Source organism: Panulirus ornatus, chromosome 20 (genome assembly GCF_036320965.1).
Source record: "Panulirus ornatus isolate Po-2019 chromosome 20, ASM3632096v1, whole genome shotgun sequence".
Lineage (NCBI taxonomy): Eukaryota > Metazoa > Arthropoda > Malacostraca > Decapoda > Palinuridae > Panulirus > Panulirus ornatus.
The window spans coordinates 41,228,850-41,249,175 of record NC_092243.1 but is presented as its reverse complement, the minus strand read 5'-3'; the positions used below and the strand labels follow the sequence as shown (position 1 = coordinate 41,249,175).

Here is a 20,326-nt window from a genome sequence, read left to right as displayed (position 1 = left end):
CACAGCATCATTTTAATGTAATTATTCATAAGTACTTTTGATGAACAGGTATCAAAGCTGCGAGTTGATTTGGCAGATTTTGACCAACAAAATGCACATGCACTCTACTCAGCTTTTGCAATAGGCTCAGAACTGGAGGGATACTCACTTAAAATGCTTGGCAAGTACAGAGGAGATGCAGGTATGCTAATCTTTTCATTTCTAGTCCTGTAATTATGTATATTCTGATGAATGTATTATGTGAAAGTACAGTATTCACACAACAAACACTGAGTTTCTTTGAATAACTGATGATTAAATATGAAATGTTCTTTGCAATAGGTCATATACTTACCAGTCTTTAGATGACTTTCAGAAATGACTAGTACACCTTACGACTGAGTCAGCATTGAATTCCTGTGTAATTTACTGTTGGATCTTTAACCCCTTAACCCCTCGAGACAGATACTTATGTGAGGTGGGTAATGCCCCTGGACAGATACTTATGCATCGAGTTTTGTGCCTCTAATTAGAGGCTGTGCATCAAGCCTGAGTGGTGGCTGAGTTTGCAGTACACAATGAATGCTTCCCACAGTCAGTTATCCTTCAGCCATGCCAATGATAGCACATTTTCATGAATTTTCTAGGGAGGAAATCAAGTGCTTCTACCTAGATTTTGATGACCAGGCAGAATATACTGAATTAAGTGACAACGAGGATCTGTCATTGGAATTTATGAACATAGACTCTTTCACAATTTGAAGTTGACCACGATGAGACAGGAGAAAGTTTTATGGCAAAAGCTGCAGTAGTGTTATGAGAGCCCACCTGACACTGATAACATTGCAAATGACAGGTGTGCCTGGTAATTTTAAAAACTTTTTTAGTTTTGCTGACATGGAAGAAATACCTATGAAACACAATGTTAATATGAGGAAACTATGTGAGTTAGTGTATTAGTTGTTTAGATGTAAGAGACCGAATGTTAGTGATGGGTGATTTGAATATGAAGGTAAGAAATGTGGCAGTTGTGGATATAATTGGGGCACATGGGGCATTCAGTGTTATGAATGGAAATGGTGAAAAGCTTATTGAGTTGTGTGCTGAAAAAGGACTGGTGATTAGGAATTCCTGGTTCAACAAGAGTTTTTTTTTTTTTTTTTGCCGGTCTCCCGCGTTTGCGAGGTAGCGCAAGGAAACAGACAAAAGAAATGGCCCAACCCACCCCCATACACATGTATATACATACGTCCACACACGCAAATATACATACCTACACAGCTTTCCATGGTTTACCCCAGACGCTTCACATGCCCTGATTCAATCCACTGACAGCACGTCAACCCCAGTATACCACATCGATCCAATTCACTCTATTCCTTGCCCTCCTTTCACCCTCCTGCATGTTCAGGCCCCGATCACACAAAATCTTTTTCACTCCATCTTTCCACCTCCAATTTGGTCTCCCACTTCTCCTCGTTCCCTCCACCTCCGACACATATATCCTCTTGGTCAATCTTACCTCACTCATTCTCTCCATGTGCCTAAACCATTTCAGAACACCCTCTTCTGCTCTCTCAACCATGCTCTTTTTATTTCCACACATCTCTCTTACCCTTACGTTACTTACTCGATCAAACCACCTCACACCACACATTGTCCTCAAACATTTCATTTCCAGCACATCCATCCTCCTGCGCACAACTCTATCCATAGCCCACGCCTCGCAACCATACAACATTGTTGGAACCACTATTCCTTCAAACATACCCATTTTTGCTTTCTGAGATAATGTTCTCGACTTCCACACATTCTTCAAGGCCCCCAGAATTTTCGCCCCCTCCCCCACCCTATGATCCACTTCCGCTTCCATGGTTCCATCCGCTGCCAGATCCACTCCCAGATATCTAAAACACTTTACTTCCTCCAGTTTTTCTCCATTCAAACTTACCTCCCAAATGACTTGACCCTCAACCCTACTGTACCTAATAACCTTGCTCTTATTCACATTTACTCTTAACTTTCTTCTTTCACACGCTTTACCAAACTCAGTCACCAGCTTCTGCAGTTTCTCACATGAATCAGCCACCAGCGCTGTATCATCAGCGAACAACAACTGACTCACTTCCCAAGCTCTCTCATCCACAACAGATTTCATACTTGCCCCTCTTTCCAAAACTCTTGCATTCACCTCCCTAACAACCCCATCCATAAACAAATTAAACAACCATGGAGACATCACACACCCCTGCCGCAAACCTACATTCACTGAGAACCAATCACTTTCCTCTCTTCCTACACGTACACATGCCTTACATCCTCGATAAAAACTTTTCACTGCTTCTAACAACTTGCCTCCCACACCATATATTCTTAATACCTTCCAAAGAGCATCTCTATCAACTCTATCATATGCCTTCTCCAGATCCATAAATGCTACATAGAAATCCATTTGCTTTTCTAAGTATTTCTCATATACATTCTTCAAAGCAAACACCTGATCCACACATCCTCTACCACTTCTGAAACCACACTGCTCTTCCCCAATCTGATGCTCTGTAGATGCCTTCACCCTCTCAATCAATACCCTCCCATATAATTTACCAGGAATACTCAACAAACTTATACCTCTGAAATTTGAGCACTCACTCTTATCCCCTTTGCCTTTGTACAATGGCACTATGCACGCATTCCACCAATCCTCAGGCACCTCACCATGAGTCATACATACATTAAATAACCTTACCAACCAGTCAACAATACAGTCACCCCCTTTTTTAATAAATTCCACTGCAATACCATCCAAACCTGCTGCCTTGCCGGCTTTCATCTTCCGCAAAGCTTTTACTACCTCTTCTCTGTTTACCAAATCATTTTCCCTAACCCTCTCACTTTGCACACCACCTTGACCAAAACACCCTATATCTGCCACTCTATCATCAAACACATTCAACAAACCTTCAAAATATTCACTCCATCTCTTTCTCACATCACCACTACTTGTTATCACCTCCCCATTTGCGCCCTTCACTGAAGTTCCCATTTGCTCCCTTGTCTTACGCACTTTATTTACCTCCTTCCAGAACATCTTTTTATTTTCCCTAAAATTTAATGATACTCTCTCACCCCAACTCTCATTTGCCCTCTTTTGCACCTCTTGCACCTTTCTCTTGACCTCCTGTCTCTTTCTTTTATACATTTCCCACTCAAATGCATTTTTTCCATGCAAAAATCGTCCAAATGCCTCTCTCTTCTCTTTCACTAATAATCTTACTTCTTCATCCCACCACTCACTACCCTTTCTAATCAACCCACCTCCCACTCTTCTCATGCCACAAGCATCTTTTGCGCAATCCATCACTGATTCCCTAAATACGTCCCATTCCTCCCCAACTCCCCTTACTTCCATTGTTCTCACCTTTTTCCATTCTGTACTCAGTCTCTTCTGGTACTTCCTCACACAAGTCTCCTTCCCAAGCTCACTTACTCTCACCACCCTCTTCACCCCAACATTCACTCTTCTTTTCTGAAAACCCATACAAATCTTCACCTTAGTCTCCACAAGATAATGATCAGACATCCCTCCAGTTGCACCTCTCAGCACATTAACATCCAAAAGTCTCTCTTTCGCACGCCTGTCAATTAATACGTAATCCAATAACGCTCTCTGGCCATCTCTCCTACATACATACGTATACTTATGTATATCTCGCTTTTTAAACCAGGTATTCCCAATCACCAGTCCTTTTTCAGCACATAAATCTACAAGTCTTCACCATTTCCATTTACAACACTGAACACCCCATGTATACCAATTATTCCCTCAACTGCCACATTACTCACCTTTGCATTCAAATCACCCATCACTATAACCCGGTCTCGTGCATCAAAACCACTAACACACTCATTCAGCTGCTCCCATATATATGTATGTGAGCAGGAGAGATGATCACTGGGCATTATTGGATTACATTTCAATTGACAGACATGTAAAAGAACATTCTGGATGTAAATGTCCTGAAAGGGGCAGCTGGTGGTATGTCTGGTCACTACCTTGTGGATGCAAGTATAAAGATTTGTAGAAGTTTTTGAAAATGAGGACACAATGTCATGGAGAAGAGAGTGGTGAGAGTAACTAAGCTAAAAAGAGACTTATGTGAAGAAATACCAGGAGGAATTGAGTGCAGAATAGCAAAAGGTGAGAGTAAATGAAGCAAGGGGAGTGGGTGAGGAATGGGAGGTAATTAGGGAAGCAGAGATGGCATGTGCAAGACATGAATGTGGTATGCAAAAGGTGGGATATAGGCAAATTAGAAACGATAGTGACTGGTGGGATGAAGAAGTATAGTTTCTAGTGAAAGAGAAAAGAGAGGCATTTGGGCAGTACTTGCAGGGAAGAAGTGTAAATGACTGGGAGGTGTATATGAGAAAGTGGCAGGAGGTTAAGGAGAAGGTACAGGGAATGAAAAAGAGGACAAATGGAGGCGAGTGAGGGAGTATCAGTAAACTTTAGGGAGAATAAGATGTTTTGGATGAGGTAAATAATGTGCAAAAGACAAGAGAACAAATGGGAACATCAGTGAAATGGGCAAAAGGGGAAGTGATAATAGGTAGTGATGAAGTGATTAGGAGACGAATTATTTTGAAGGACTATAAATGTATTTGGTGACAGACTGGAAGGTGAAGGGTGTTTTGGTCAGGGTGGTATGCAAAGTAAGAGAGTCCTGGAGAGTGGTTTAATGAAGAGGGAAGAGGTGGTGAAACCCTTCTGTAAAATGAAATGGGGTAAAGTGGCTGGAGTGGATGGTATTGCAGTTGAATTTATTAAGAGAGGGGGTGATTGTATTGTTGATTGGTAGGTGAGGATTTTCAATGTAATTTTGAATGACAGTGAGGTGCCTGGAGACTGGCATAATGCATGGACAGTGCCACTATATAAAGCAAAGAGGGATAATGGTGTGTTTGTTGAGTACACCTAGAAAATTGTAGGGGAGGGTATTGACTGAAAGGGTGAATGCATGTACAGAGCTTCAAATAGAGGAGGAGCAGTATGGTTTCAGAAGTGGTAGAGGATGTGTGGGTCAGGTGTTTGCTTGAAAGAATGTGTGAGAAATAGACAAACACATGGATTTGCATATAGCATTTATGAATTTGGAGAAGGCATACAATAGGGTCAATAGAGATGCTTTGTGGAAGATTCTTAAGAATATATGGTGTGGGAGGAAAGCTATTAGATGCAGTGAGAAGTTTTTATCAAGGTGTAAGGCTTGTGTGCAAGTAGGAAGCAAGGAGAGTGAATGGTTCCAAGTGAATGCTAGTCTGCAGCAGGGGTGTGCAATGTCATCATGGCTGTTAAATTTTTTGTATAGGATGGTGAAGGAGATTTATGTGAGAGTCTCGAAGAGAGGGGCGAGTATGCAGTCTGTGGGGGATAAGAGGGCCTGGGAAGTGAGTCAGTTGCTATTTGCTTATGATACAGCACTGGTGACAGATTTAGGTAAAAAATTGCAGAAGTTGGTGAATAAGTTTGGAATTGTGAAAGAAGAGAGTTGATAGTGAATGTGAATAAAGTAAAATTATATGGTTCAGCAGGGTTGGGGGACAGATTAGTAGGGGCCTGAGTTTGAAAGGGCAAAAATTGGAGGAAGTGAAGCATTTTACATATCTGGGAGTGAATATGGTAGCAAACAGAACCGTGGAAGTGAGTCATGGGTTGGGGAGGGGGCGAAGGCTCTGGAAATGGCAAAGAATGTGTGGAAAGAGAGAACGTCATCTGGGAGGGCAAAAATGGATATATTTGAAGGAACAGTATTCCTAACAATATCATATGGGTAAGAGGCATGGGCTGAAGATAATTTTGTGCAGGGGAAGGAGTATGAGTTGGAAATAAAATGTCTGATGAAAATATGTGGAGGTGTTTTGATCAAGTAAGCAACAAAAGGGTAAGAGAGATGTGTGGTAATAAAAAGAGTGGTTGATAGAACAGAAGAGGGTGTACTGAAATGATTTGAACATATGGATAGTACGAGTTAGGAAAGGTTGACAAAGAGTATATAAGTGTCAGAAGTGGAAGGAACAAGGAGAACAGGGAGACCCAAATGGAGATAGAAGGCTGGAATAAAAAGGATTTTGAGTGATCAGGGACTGAACATGTAGGAGGATGAAAGGCATACATGGGATGGAGTGAATTGAAACAATGTGGTATACTTGGGTTGATGTGTTATCTATGGACTGAACCAGGGCATGTGAAGTAGTGGAGGTAAACCATGGAAAGTTCTGTGGTGCCTGGTTGTTGGATAAGAAGTTGTGGTTTCAGTGCATTACATATGACAGCTAGAGAATGGATGCAACTGAATATGGCCTTTATTTGTTCCTGGCACTAACTTGGTAATGCAGGGAATGGTGATCAATTATGAATGAAAAATAATAATCAGAAATCAATTTTTCTGTGTAGGTAATATACATAGAATATTGCAGTAGCATCTCCCCTGACACTCAGGTTTTGCTTCCACACTTTCTAGCATGGGAAGAAATGCAATGGAGAGAATTATACTACCAAAGGCACTTCTTATCATTGTTATTTGAATATCGTTGAAATTCCATGGATAAATACATTCCTTAAACAACTTAGAAAAAAAAAAGAATTTTGAGGGCTGGGAAGGAAAACATAGTTAACTGTTGGGAGATAAAATGCTCCATCAGCTATGAGGGCTGGGAAGGAAAACGGTTAAGTGTTAAGGGGTTAAAATGCTCCATCAATTATTAAGTACTTCATTAGCAATTTGATATATACTCTATTCAGATGTCTAAACTGTTTTTTTTCAACTATTCAGGTGACTCACTACGATATCATGTGGGTCGTCGTTTCAGCACTACAGATGTTGACAATGATGCATGGCCAGAAAAAAGCTGTGCAAGAGACCATCAAGGTGCTTGGTGGTACAGAGCATGTGAAACAAGGTAAAACATACACTCTGTGAGTAATCTGTAGAGACTGTTGCCTCTAATCAAAGTATGATAACATTATGTACTGTACATCAAAGCAGAGAATTAGACTTGTTCTATATGTTAACGTAGACCAAGTTTTCATCTAATCTTACCATGGGGGGAAAACAGAAAGTTTTAACCTTTAACCCTTAAATTGCACAATTAATAAGAAGTGAATCTCCCCAGTGCACAAAAAAAATAGTGAATGAAAAATCTGATTATCTTTTCTTAACAGAATATATATTCAATATCCATAAGTAAAGAAATGTAGGTTTCGAATATGGAAACCCTTTCCTTCCTATGTTGGCAACCCTCAAGTATGAGAAATAATCCATGGAAATACAGTATGTATGGTATATGATTTTAAAGAGGAGGCATCAGCTTTCACTCACTCTTTATGAACAACCCAAATGTGATCAAACTTTCACATTAAACACTCTGGTCCAGCCACAAATCAATCACTTGCAGATATTTTCAATCACTCATGGCTACACAACAAAATTCCTAATATCTGCAAACTCACAAACATAACACCAATCCTAAAGCCCTCTAAACCACCCAAGTATTCCTCATACTACCACTCTTTATAACTTTTGTTTTCAGTACTAAAACTCGGTAAAACACTGATCCACAAGAAAATGAAGCATAATATCCCACTCCCCCCTACACAACATGTTAGATCCAACCACTCCACCACTACTGTACAGAGTGAATTCATACAGCATATCCAAGATGACTTCATCCAACCACCAACTTCATCCCAAACAATACTAGTGGCAATAGACATCAATGTTGAGTGAATGGTGAGTCTTAGCATCACTAGGATTAATGTAAATGAATGTTTTTTAGAGTTTAATATACTCTTTCTATTAGTTAGTAATTTCTTTCCCATATTTCTATTGTTCAGTGTGGTGGTATTTTTAGTGTGTTAGTGTTGCAGTCTAGAGTCTGGGGTGATGTAAATGCTGTAAGCATAAAGGGCAAGTATAATACACTGTGCAGCGTATAATAGCAATAGAAAACAGGTGCCCACACAATGTGGTACCAGCATGGCCAATGAGAGAAGAGTGCAGGGAGTACATTGTATTTGGGCCTGGAGGTCCAAAAGGGGACCTAGGAAATTCCTGGGACCTCAGAAAATGTTTACATGTATTGAATGCAAAGGTGAGTAATAAGGCAGTTGAGGGAATAATTGGTGTACATGTGGTGTTCAGTGTTATACATGGAAATGGTAAAGAGCTTGTAGACTTGTGTGCTGAAAAAGGACTGGTGATTGGGAATACCTGGTTTAAAAAGAGAGATATACGTGAGTATATGTATGTATGTAGGAGAGATAGCCTGAGAGCGTTATTGGACTAAATGTTAATTGATAGGCATGTGCTGAGAGGGGCAACTGGAGGGATGTCTTATCATTATCTTGTGAGGGTAAAGGTGAAGATTTGTAGAGGTTTTTACAAAAGAAGAGAGAATGTTGGGGTGAAGGGAGTGGTGAGAGTAAGTGAAGCTTGGAAAGGAGACTTGTGTGAGGGAGGACCAGGAGAGATTGAGTACAGAATGGCAAAAGGTGAGAGCAAATGAAATAAGGGGAGTGGGGGAGGAATGGGATGTGTTTACGGAAGCAGTGATGGCTTGCACAAAAGATGCTTGTGGCATGAAAAGCGTGGGAGGTGGACAGATTAGAAAGGGTATTGAGTGGAGATAAGTAAGACTATTAGTGAAAGAGAAGAGAGATGCATTTGGATGATTTTTGCAGGGAAATAGTGCAAATGACAGGGAAATGTATAAAAGAAAGAGGCAGGAGGTCAAGAGAAAGGTGTAAGAGGTGAAAAAGAGGGCAAATAAGAGTTGGAGTGAGAGAGTATCATTAAATTTTAAGAAGAATAAAATGATGTTTTGGAAGGAGGTAAATAAAGTGTGTAAGACAAGAGAACAAATGGGAACATCGGTGAAGGGGACTAATGGGGAGGTAATAACAAGTAGTGGTGATGTGAGAAGGAGATGGAGTGAGTATTTTGAAGGTTTGTTGAATATGTTTGATGATAGAGTGGCAGATACAGGGTATTTTGGTCATGGTGTGCAAGGTGAGAGAGGTAAACAGAAGATGTAGTGAAAGCTTTGCAGAAGGTGAAAGCCAGCAAGGCAGCAGGTTGGGATGGTACTGCAGTGGAATTTATTAAAAAAGTGGGTGACTGTGTTGTTGACTGGTTGGTACGGATATTCAATGTATGTATGGTTCATGGTGAAGTGCCTGAATGCATGCATAGTGCCATTGTACAAAGGCAAAGGGGATAAAAGTGAGTACTCAAATTACAGAGGTTTGTTGAGTATCCAATCTTGGGAAATTATATGGGAGGGTATTGATTGAGAGGGTAAAGGCATGTACAGAGCATCAGATTGGGAAAGAGCAGTGTGGTATCAGAAGTGGTAGAGAATGTATGGATCAGGGGATTGCTTTGAAGAATGTATGTGAGAAATACCTAGAAAAAGAGAAGGATTTGTACGTAGCATTTATGGATCTGGAAAAGGCATATGATAGGGTTAATAGAGATGCTTTGTGGAAGGTATTAAGAGTATATGGTGTGGGAGGTAAGTTGCTGGAATCTGTGAAAAGTTTTTACCAAGTATGTAAGGCATGTGTACAAGTAGGAAGACAGGAAAGTGACTGGTTCCCAGTGAATGTCGATTTGCGGCAGGGGTGCGTGATGTCTCCACGGTTGTTTAATTTGCTTATGGATGGGGTTGTTAGAAAGGTGAATGCAAGAGTATTGGAGAGAGGAGCAAGTATGCAGTCTGTTGTGGATGAGAGGGCTTTGAAAGTGAGTCAGTTGTTCACTGATGATACAGCGCTGGTGGCTGATTTGGGGTGAAAAACTGCAGAAGTTGGTGACTGAGTTTGGTAAAATGAGTGAAAGAAGAAAGCTGAGAGAAAATATTAATAAGAGCAAGGTTATTAGGTTCAGTTGGACTGAGTGACAAGTTAATTGGGAGGTAAGCTTGAAAGGAGAAAAACTGGAGGAAGTGAAGTGTTTTAGATATGTGAGAGTGAACTTAGCGGCAAAGGGAACCATGGAAGTGGGAATGAATCACAGGGTTAGGGAAGAGGCGAAGGTTCTGGGAGTGTTGAAGAATGTGTGGAAGGCAAAAATGTTATCTTGGAGATCAAAAATGGGTATGTTTGAAGGAAAAGTGGTTCCAACAATGTTATATGGTTGTGAGGCATGGGCTATAGATAGGGTTGTGCAGAGAGTGAATGTGTTGGAAATGAAATGTTTGATGACATGTGGTGTGAGGTGGTTTGATCGAGTAAGTAATGAAAGGGTAAGAGAGATGTGTGGTAATAAAAATTGTGTTGTTGAGAGAGCAGAAGAGGGTGTATTAAAATGGTTTGGTCACATGGAGAGAATGAGTGAGGAAAGCTTGACAAAGAGGATATATGTATCAGAGGTAGAGGGAATGAGGAGAAGTGGGAGACCAAATTGGAGATGGAAGGATGGAGTGAAAAAGATTTTGAGTGATCGGGGCCTGAACATACAGGAAGGTGAAAGGCGTGCAAGGAATAGAGTGAATTGAAATGATGTGGTATACTGGGGTCGACTTGCTGTCAAAGGATTGAATCAGTGTATGTGAAGCCTCTAGGGTTAACCATGGAAAGTTTTCTGGGGCCTGGATGTGGAAAGGGAGCAGTGGTTTCAGTGCATTACAGATGACAGCTAGAGACTGAATGTAAAGGAATGTGGCCTTTGTTGTCTTTTCCTAGCACTATCTCACACACGTGGGCGGGGTGCTATTTCATGTGTGGTGGGGTAGCGACGAGAATGGATGAAGGCAGCAAGTATGAATATGTATATGTGTATATATTTATATATCTGTGTATGTATGATAGAGTGGCAGATATAGGGTGTTTTGGTCGAGGTGGTGTGCAAAGTGAGAGGGTTAGGGAAAATGAGTTGGTAAACAGAGAAGAGGTAGTAAAAGCTTTGCAGAAGATGAAAGCCGGCAAGGCAGCAGGTTTGGATGGTATTGCAGTGGAATTTATTAAAAAAGGGGGTGACTGTATTGTTGACTGGTTGGTAAGGTTATTTAATGTATGTATGACTCATGGTGAGGTGCCTGAGGATTGGCGGAATGCGTGCATAGTGCCATTGTACAAAGGCAAAGGGGATAAGAGTGAGTGCTCAAATTACAGAGGTATAAGTTTGTTGAGTATTCCTGGTAAATTATATGGGAGGATATTGATTGAGAGGGTGAAGGCATGTACAGAGCATCAGATTGGGGAAGAGCAGTGTGGTTTCAGAAGTGGTAGAGGATGTGTGGATCAGGTGTTTGCTTTGAAGAATGTATGTGAGAAATACTTAGAAAAGCAAATGGATTTGTATGTAGCATTTATGGATCTGGAGAAGGCATATGATAGAGTTGATAGAGATGCTCTGTGGAAGGTAGTAAGAATATATGGTGTGGGAGGCAAGTTGTTAGAAGCAGTGAAAAGTTTTTATCGAGGATGTAAGGCATGTGTACGTGTAGGAAGAGAGGAAAGTGATTGGTTCTCAGTGAATGTAGGTTTGCGGCAGGGGTGTGTGATGTCTCCATGGTTATTTAATTTGTTTATGGATGGGGTTGTTAGGGATGTAAATGCAAGAGTTTTGGAAAGAGGGGCAAGTATGAAGTCTGTTGGGGATGAGAGAGCTTGGCAAGTGAGTCAGTTGTTGTTCGCTGATGATACAGCGCTGGTGGCTGATTCATGTAAGAAACTGCAGAAGCTGGTGACTGAGTTTGGTAAAGTGTGTGAAAGAAGAAAGTTAAGAGTAAATGTGAATAAGAGCAAGGTTATTAGGTACAGTAGGGTTGAGGGTCAAGTCAATTGGGAGGTGAGTTTGAATGGAGAAAAACTGGAGGAAGTGAAGTGTTTTAGATATCTGGGAGTGGATCTGGCAGCGGATGGAACCATGGAAGCGGAAGTGGATCATAGGGTGGGGGAGGGGGCGAAAATTCTGGGAGCCTTGAAGAATGTGTGGAAGTCGAGAACATTATCTCGGAAAGCAAAAATGGGTATGTTTGAAGGAATAGTGGTTCCAACAATGTTGTATGGTTGCGAGGCGTGGGCTATGGATAGAGTTGTGCGCAGGAGGATGGATGTGCTGGAAATGAGATGTTTGAGGACAATGTGTAGTGTGAGGTGGTTTGATCGAGTGAGTAACGTAAGGGTAAGAGAGATGTGTGGAAATAAAAAGAGCGTGGTTGAGAGAGCAGAAGAGGGTGTTTTGAAATGGTTCGGGCACATGGAGAGAATGAGTGAGGAAAGATTGACCAAGAGAATATATGTGTCGGAGGTGGAGGGAACGAGGAGAAGAGGGAGACCAAATTGGAGGTGGAAAGATGGAGTGAAAAAGATTTTGTGTGATCGGGGCCTGAGCATGCAGGAGGGTGAAAGGAGGGCAAGGAATAGAGTGAATTGGAGCGATGTGGTATACCGGGGTTGACGTGCTGTCAGTGGATTGAATCAAGGCATGTGAAGCATCTGGGGTAAACCATGGAAAGCTGTGTAGGTATGTATATTTGCGTGTGTGGATGTATGTATATACATGTGTATGGGGGTGGGTTGGGCCATTTCTTTCGTCTGTTTCCTTGCGCTACCTCGCAAACGCGGGAGACAGCGGCAAAAAAAAAAAAAAAAAAAGTATATGTTTACGTTGAAATGTATAGGTATGTATAAGTGTGTGTGTGTGGGCCTTTATGTATATACATGTGTATGTGGGTGGGTTGGGCCACTCTTTCATCTGTTTCCTTGCGCTACCTCACTAACGTGGGAGAGAGTGACTAAGTACAATAAATAAAAAAAATATATATTGAAGACTATCATTCCACCCCTTTCTCATCTTCCATACCACATTTGGCTTTATAGCTCATGGCGTGAAACCATAGTGGATAAAAACAGGATGACTGAAGGAGAAGGGAAGGGGAGCCTAAAAAACTTTGTACCCCCTGATAAAATTCCTCTCAGAGGCTCTGGGTACCAGAGAAAAGAACTAGTAACCAGAGAGGCTGTTTCATGTGTAGTGGGGTAGTGATAGGAATGGATGAAGGCAGCAAGTATGAATATGTACATGAGTATGTATATGTATGTATATGTTAAAATGTATATGTATGTATATGTGTGTGTGTAGGCATTTATGTATATATCTGTGTATGTGGGTGGGTTGGGCCATTCCTCGTCTGTTTCCTTGTGCTACTTAGCTAACACGGGGGACGGCAATTGAGTATAAAAAAAAATAATATAACTAAATTATTATTTATACCGCCATCTCCCGCGTTAGGGAGGTAGCAAGAGGAAACAGACGAGGAATTGTCCAACCACCCACATACACATGTATATACAAAAATGCCCACACATGCACATATACATACATATATATTTCAATGTATACATACATATACATACACAGACATATACATATATACACATATACATATCTAAACTTGCTGCCTTCATCGATTCCTGTCGCCACCCCACCATATACAAAGTAGCATCCCCCACCCCCCATCCAGAGAGGTAGCACCAGGAACAGACAAAAAAAAAAAAAAAAAAGGCTACATTCATTCAAACTCAGTCTCTAGCTGTCATGTGTAATGTAATGAAACCCCAGCTCTCTTTCCACATCAAGGCCAAACAGACCTTTCTATGGTTTACCCCAGAGGCTTCACATGCCCTAGTTCAATCCATTGACAGCACGTTGACCCCAGTATACCACATCATTCCAATTGCACACCTTTCACCATCTAGTATGTTCAGGCCCCGATCACTCAAAATCTTTTTCACTCCATCCTTCCACCTCCAATATGGTTTCCCACTTCTTCTTCCCTCAACCTCTTACACGTATATCCTCTTTGTCAATCTTTCCTCACTCATTCTCTCCATTTGTCCAAATCATTTAAACACACCCTCTTCTGCTCTCTCCACCACACTTTTTATTACCACACATCTCTCTTACCCTTTTATTACTTACTCAATCAAACCACCTCACACCACATTTTGTCCTTAAACATTTCATTTCCAACACATCCACTCTCCTCCGCACAACCCTATCTATACTATAGCCCATGCCTCACAACCATATAACATTGTTCAAACCACTAGTCCTTCAAACATACCAATTTTTGCTCTCCAAGATAACGTCGCCTTCCACACATTCTTCAGCACTCCCAGAACCTTCGCACCCTCCCCCACTCTGTGACTCACTTCTGCTTCCATGCTTCCATCTGCTGGTAAGTCCACTCCCAGATATCTAAAAACACTTCACTTCCTCCAGTTTACCTCCATTCAAACTTACCCAACAATTAAATTGTCCCTCACCTTGTCCCCACTGAACCTAATAACCTTGCTCTTATTCACATTTACTCTCAACTATCTTTTTTCTCACACTTTAACAAAACTCAGTCACCAACTTCTGCAGATTCTTATCCGAATCAGCCACCAGCGCTGTATCATCAGGGAACAACAACTTACTCACTTTCTAAGTCCTCTCATCCAGAACAGACTGCAAACTTATCCCTCTCTCCAAAACTCGAATTAACCTCCCTAACCATCTGATCCATAAACAAAATAAGCAACCATGGAGACATCACACACACCTGCCGCAAACTAACATTCACTGGGGACCAATCACTTTCCTCTCTTCCTATTTAGTACATATGCTTTACATCCTTGGTAAAAACCTTTCACCCCTTCTAGTAACTTACTTCCTACACCATGTACTCTTAAAACCTTCCACAAAGCATCTCTATCCACCTTATCATATACCTTCTCCAGATCCATAAATGCTACATACAAATCCATCTGTTTTTCTAAGTATTTCTAACGTACATTTTTCAAAGCAAACACCTGATCCACACATTCTCTACTACCTCTGAAACCACACTGCTTTTCCTCAATCTGATGCTCTGTACATCCCTTTAACCTCTCGATCAATAGCCTCCCATATAATTTCCCAGGAATATTCAACAAACTTATACCCTGTAATTTGAACACTCGCCTTTATCCCCTTTGCCTTTGTATAAATACATTTATATATTTACTTATCCCCTGGGGATAGGGGAGAAAGAATACTTCCCACGCATTCCTCACGTGTCGTAGAAGGCGACTAAAGGGGACGGGAGCGGGGGGCCAGAAACCCTCCCCTCCTTGCATTTTAAATTTCTAAAAGGGGAAACAGAAGAAGGAGTCCCGCGAGGAGTGCTCATCCTCCTCGAAGGCTCAGATTGGGGTGTCTAAATGTGTGTGGATGTAACCAAGATGAGAAAAAAGGAGAGATAGGTAGTATGTTTGAGGAAAGGAACCTAGATGTTTAGGCTCTGAGTGAAACGAAGCTAAAGGGTAAAGGGGAAGAGTGGTTTGGGAATGTCTTGGGAGTAAAGTCAGGGGTTAGTGAGAGGACAAGAGCAAAGGAAGGAGTAGCACTACTCCTGAAACAGGAGTGGTTGGAGTATGTGATAGAGTGTAAGAGAGTAAACTCTAGGTTCATATGGGTAAAACTGAAAGTTGATGGAGACAGATGGGTGATTATTGGTGCATATGCACCTGGGCATGAGAAGGAAGATCATGAGAGACAAGTGTTTTGGGAGAAGCTGAGTGAGTGTGTCAGTAGTTTTGATTCACGAGACCGGGTTATAGTGATGGGTGATTTGAATGCAAAGGTGAGTAATGTGGCAGTTGAGGGAATAATTGGTGTACATGGGATATTCAGCGTTGTAAACAGAAATGGTGAAGAGCTTGAAGATTTATGTGCTGAAAAAGGACTGGTGATTGGGAATACCTGGTTTAAAAAGCGAGATATACATAAGTATATGTATGTAAGTAGGAAAGATGGCCAGAGAGCGTTATTGGATTACTTATTAATTGATAGGCATGAGAAAGAGAGACTTTTGGATGTTAATGTGCTGAGAGGTGCAACTTGAGGGATGTCTGATCATTATCTTGTGGAGGCAAAGGTGAAGATTTGTAGAGGTTTTCAGAAAAGAAGAGAGAACATTGGAGTGAAAAGAGTGGTAAGAGTAAGTGAGCTTGGAAAAAAGACTTGTGTGAGGAAGTACCAGGAGAGAGTGAGTACAGAATGGAAAAAGGTGAGAACAAAGGACGTAAGGGGAGTGGGGGAGGAATGGGATGTATTTAGGGAAGCAGTGATGGCTTGCACAAAAGATGCTTGTAGCATGAGAAGCGTGGGAGGTGGGCAGATTAGAAAGGGTAGTGAGTGGTGGGATGAAGAATTAAGATTATTAGTGAAAGAGAAGAGAGAGGCATTTGGACGATTTTTGCAGGGAAATAATGCAAATGAGAGGGCAAATGAGAGATGGGGTGAGAGATTATCATTAAATTTTAGGGAGAATAAAAATATGTTGTGGAAGGAGGTAAATAAAGTGCGTAAGACGAGGGAACAAATGGGAACTTCAGTGAAGGGGGCTAATGGGGAGGTGATAACAAGTAGTGGTGATATGAGAAGGAGATGAAGTGAGTATTTTGAAGGTTTGTTGAATGTGTTTGATGATAAAGTGGCAGATATAGGGTGCTTTGGTCAAGGTGGTGTGCAGAGTGAGAGGGTTAGGGAAAATGATTTGGTAAAGAGAAGAGGTAGCAAAAGCTTTGTGGAAGATGAAAGCCGGCAAGGCAGCGGGTTTGGACAGTATTGCAGTGGAATTTATTAAAAAAAGCGGGTGACTGTATTGTTGATTGGTTGGTAAGGTTATTTAATGTATATATGACTCATGGTGAGGTATTCCCTGCGTGTCGTAGAAGGCGACTAAAAGGGGAGGGAGCGGGTGGCTGGAAATCCTCCCCTCTCGTTTTTTTTTTTTTCCAAAGGAAGGAACAGAGAGGGGGGGCCAGGTGAGGATATTCCCTCTAAGGCCCAGTCCTCTGTTGATAACGCTACCTCGCTAATGCGGGAAATGGCGAATAGTACGAAAGAAAAAAGAAAGAAATGACTCATGGTGAGGTGCCTGAGGATTGGTGGAATGCTTGCATAGTGCCATTGTACAAAGGCAAAGGGGATAAAGGTGAGTGCTCAAATTACAGAGGTATAAGTTTGTTGAGTATTACTGGGAAATTATATGGGAGGGTATTGATGAGATTGGGGAAGAGCAGTGTGGTTTCAGAAGTGGTAGAGGACGTGTGGATCAGGTGTTTGCTTTGAAGAATGTATTTGAGAAATACTTAGAAAAGCAAATGTAGCATTTATGGATCTGGAGAAGACATGATAGAGTTGATAGAGATGCTCTGTGGAAGGTATTAAGAATATATGGTGTGGGAAGTGAGTTGTTAGAAGCAGTCAAAAGTTCTTATCGAGGATGTAAGGCATGTGTACGTGTAGGAAGAGAGGAAAGTGATTGGTTCTCAGTGAATGTAGGTTTGCAGCGGGGTGTGTGATGTCTCCATGGTTGTTTAATTTGTTTATGGATGGAGTTGTTAGGGAGGTGAATGCAAGAGTTTTGGAAAGAGGGGCAAGTATGCAGTCTGTTGTGGATGAGAGAGCTTGGGAAGTGAGTCAATTGTTGTTCGCTGATGATACAGCGCTGGTGGCTGATTCGTGTGAGAAACTGTAGAAGTTGGTGACTGAGTTTGGTAAAGTGTGTGAAAGAAGAAAGTTGACAGTAAATGTGAATAAGAGCAAGGTTATTAGGTACAGTAAGGTTGAGGGTCAAGTCAATTGGGAGGTAAGTTTGAATGGAGAAAAGCTGGAGGAAGTGAAGTGTTTTAGATATCTGGGAGTGGATTTGGCAGAGGATGGAACCATGGAAGCGGAAGTGAATCATAGGATGGGGGAGGGGGCGAAAATTCTGAGAGCATTGAAGAATGTGTGGAAGTTGAGAACATTATCTTGGAAAGCAAAAATGGGTATGTTTGAAGGAATAGTGGTTCCAACAATGTTGTATGGTTGCGAGGCTTGGGCTATGGATAGAGTTGTGCACAGGAGGGTGGATGTGCTGGAAATGAGATGTTTGAGGACAATATGTGGTGTGAGGTGGTTTGATCGAGTAAGTAATAATAGGGTAAGAGAGATGTGTGGTAATAAAGAGTGTGGTTGAGAGAGCAGAAGAGGGTATTTTGAAATGGTCTGGTCACATGGAGAGAATGAGTGAGGAAAGATTGACAAAGGGGATATATGAGTCAGAGGTGGAGGGAACGAGAAGTGGAAGACCAAATTGGAGGTGGAAAGATGGAGTGAAAAAGATTTTCAGTGATCGGGGCCTGAACATGCAGGAGGGTGAAAGGCGTGCAAGGAACAGACTGAATTGGAACGATGTGGTATACCGGGGTCAACGTGCTGTCAATGGATTAAACCAGGGCATGTGAAGCATCTGGGGTAAACCATGGAAAGTTCTGTGGGGCCTGGATGTGGAAAGGGAGCTGTGGTTTCAGTGCATTATTACATGACAGCTAGAGACTGAGTGTGAATGAATGGGGCCTTTGTTGTCTTTTCTTAGTGCTACCTCACACACATGAGGGGGGAGGGGGTTGTTATTTCATGTGTGGCGAGGTGGCGATGGGAATGAATAAAGGCAGACTGTATGAATTATGTACATGTGTATACATGTATATGTCTGTGTGTGTGTATATATATGTATACATTGAGATGTATAGGTGTGTATATTTGCGTGTGTGGACGTGTATGTATATACATGTGTATATGGGTGGGTTGGGCCATTCTTTCATCTGTTTCCTTCCGCTACCTCGCTAACGCGGGAGACAGCGACAAAGCAAAATAAAAAAAAATAATATATATATATATATATATATATATATATATATATATATATATATATTTTTTTCATACTATTTGCCATTTCCCACGATAGCGAGGTAGCATTAAGAACAGAGGCCTGGGCCTTTGAGGGAATATCCTCACCTGGTCCCCTCCTCTGTTCCTCCCTTTGGAAAATTAAAAAAAGAAAAAAATGAGAGGGGGGATATATATATATATATATATATATATATATATATATATATATATATATATATATATATATATATATATATTATTTATTTTTATATTTTTATTTTGCTTTGTCGCTGTCTCCCGTGTTAGCGAGGTAGCGCAAGGAAACAGATGAAAGAATGGCCCAACCCGCCCACATACACATGTAAATACATACATGTCCACAAACGCACAATATACATACCTATACATCTCAATGTACACATATATATACACACAGAAACATATACATATATACACATGTACATAATTCATAGTCTGCCTTTATTTGTTCCCATCGCCACCTCGCCACACATGGAATAACAACCCCCTCCCCCCTCATGTGTGCGAGGTAGCGCTAGGAAAAACACCAAAGGCCCCATTCGTTCACACTCAGTCTCTAGCTGTCATGTAAAAAATGCACCACATCCAGGCCCCACACACTTTGCATGGTTTACCCCAGATGCTTCACATGCCCTGGTTCAATCCATTGACAGCACGTCGACCCCGGTATACCACATCGTTCCAATTCACTCTATTCCTTGCACGCCTTTCACCCTCCTGCATGTTCAGGCCCCGATCACTCAAAATCTTTTTCACTCCATCTTTCCACCTCCAACTTGGTCTCCCACTTCTCCTCGTTCCCTCCACCTCTGACACATATATCCTCTTGGTCAATCTTTCCCCCCTCATTCTCTCCATGAGACCAAACCATTTCAAAACACCCTCTTCTGCTCTCTCAACCACACTCTTTTTATTTCCACACATCTCTCTCACCCTTACATTACTTACTCGATCAAACCACCTCACATCACATATTGTCCTCAAACATCTCATTTCCAGCACATCCACCCTCCTGCACACAACTCTATCCATAGCCCACGCCTCGCAACCATACAACATTGTTGGAACCACTATTCCTTCAAACATACCCATTTTTGCTTTCCAAGATAATGTTCTCGACTTCCAAACATTCTTAAAGGCTCCCAGAATTTTCACCCCCTCCCCCACCCTATGATTCACTTCCGCTTCCATGGTTCCATCCGCTGCCAGATCCATTCCCAGATATCTAAAAACACTTCACTTCCTCCAGCTTTTCTCCATTCAAACTTACCTCCCAATTGACTTGACCCTCAACCCTACTGTACCTAATAACCTTGCTCTTATTCACATTTATTCTTAACTTTCTTCTTTCACACACTATACCAAACTCAGTCACCAGCTTCTGCAGTTTCTTACATGAATCAGCCACCAGCGCTGTATCATCAGCGAACAACAATTGACTCACTTCCCAAGCTCTCTCATCCACAACAGACTGCATACTTGCCCCCCTTTCCAAAACTCTTGCATTCACCTCCCTAACAACCCCATCCATAAACAAATTAAACAACCATGGA

General features: G+C 41.6%; 1 protein-coding gene across 2 annotated transcripts in view; it reads left to right on the top strand.

Moving 5' to 3' along the window:
* The window catches only part of LOC139755962 (uncharacterized), a 223,175-nt gene that overhangs the window by 183,568 nt on the left and 19,281 nt on the right, over window positions 1-20,326 (top strand). For both annotated transcript variants that reach the window (XM_071674798.1, XM_071674799.1), the window contains exons 9-10: window positions 49-181; window positions 6,813-6,939. In XM_071674798.1, coding sequence (XP_071530899.1) covers window positions 49-181; window positions 6,813-6,939 — 260 coding nt within the window. The remainder of the gene's footprint in view (window positions 1-48; window positions 182-6,812; window positions 6,940-20,326) is intronic.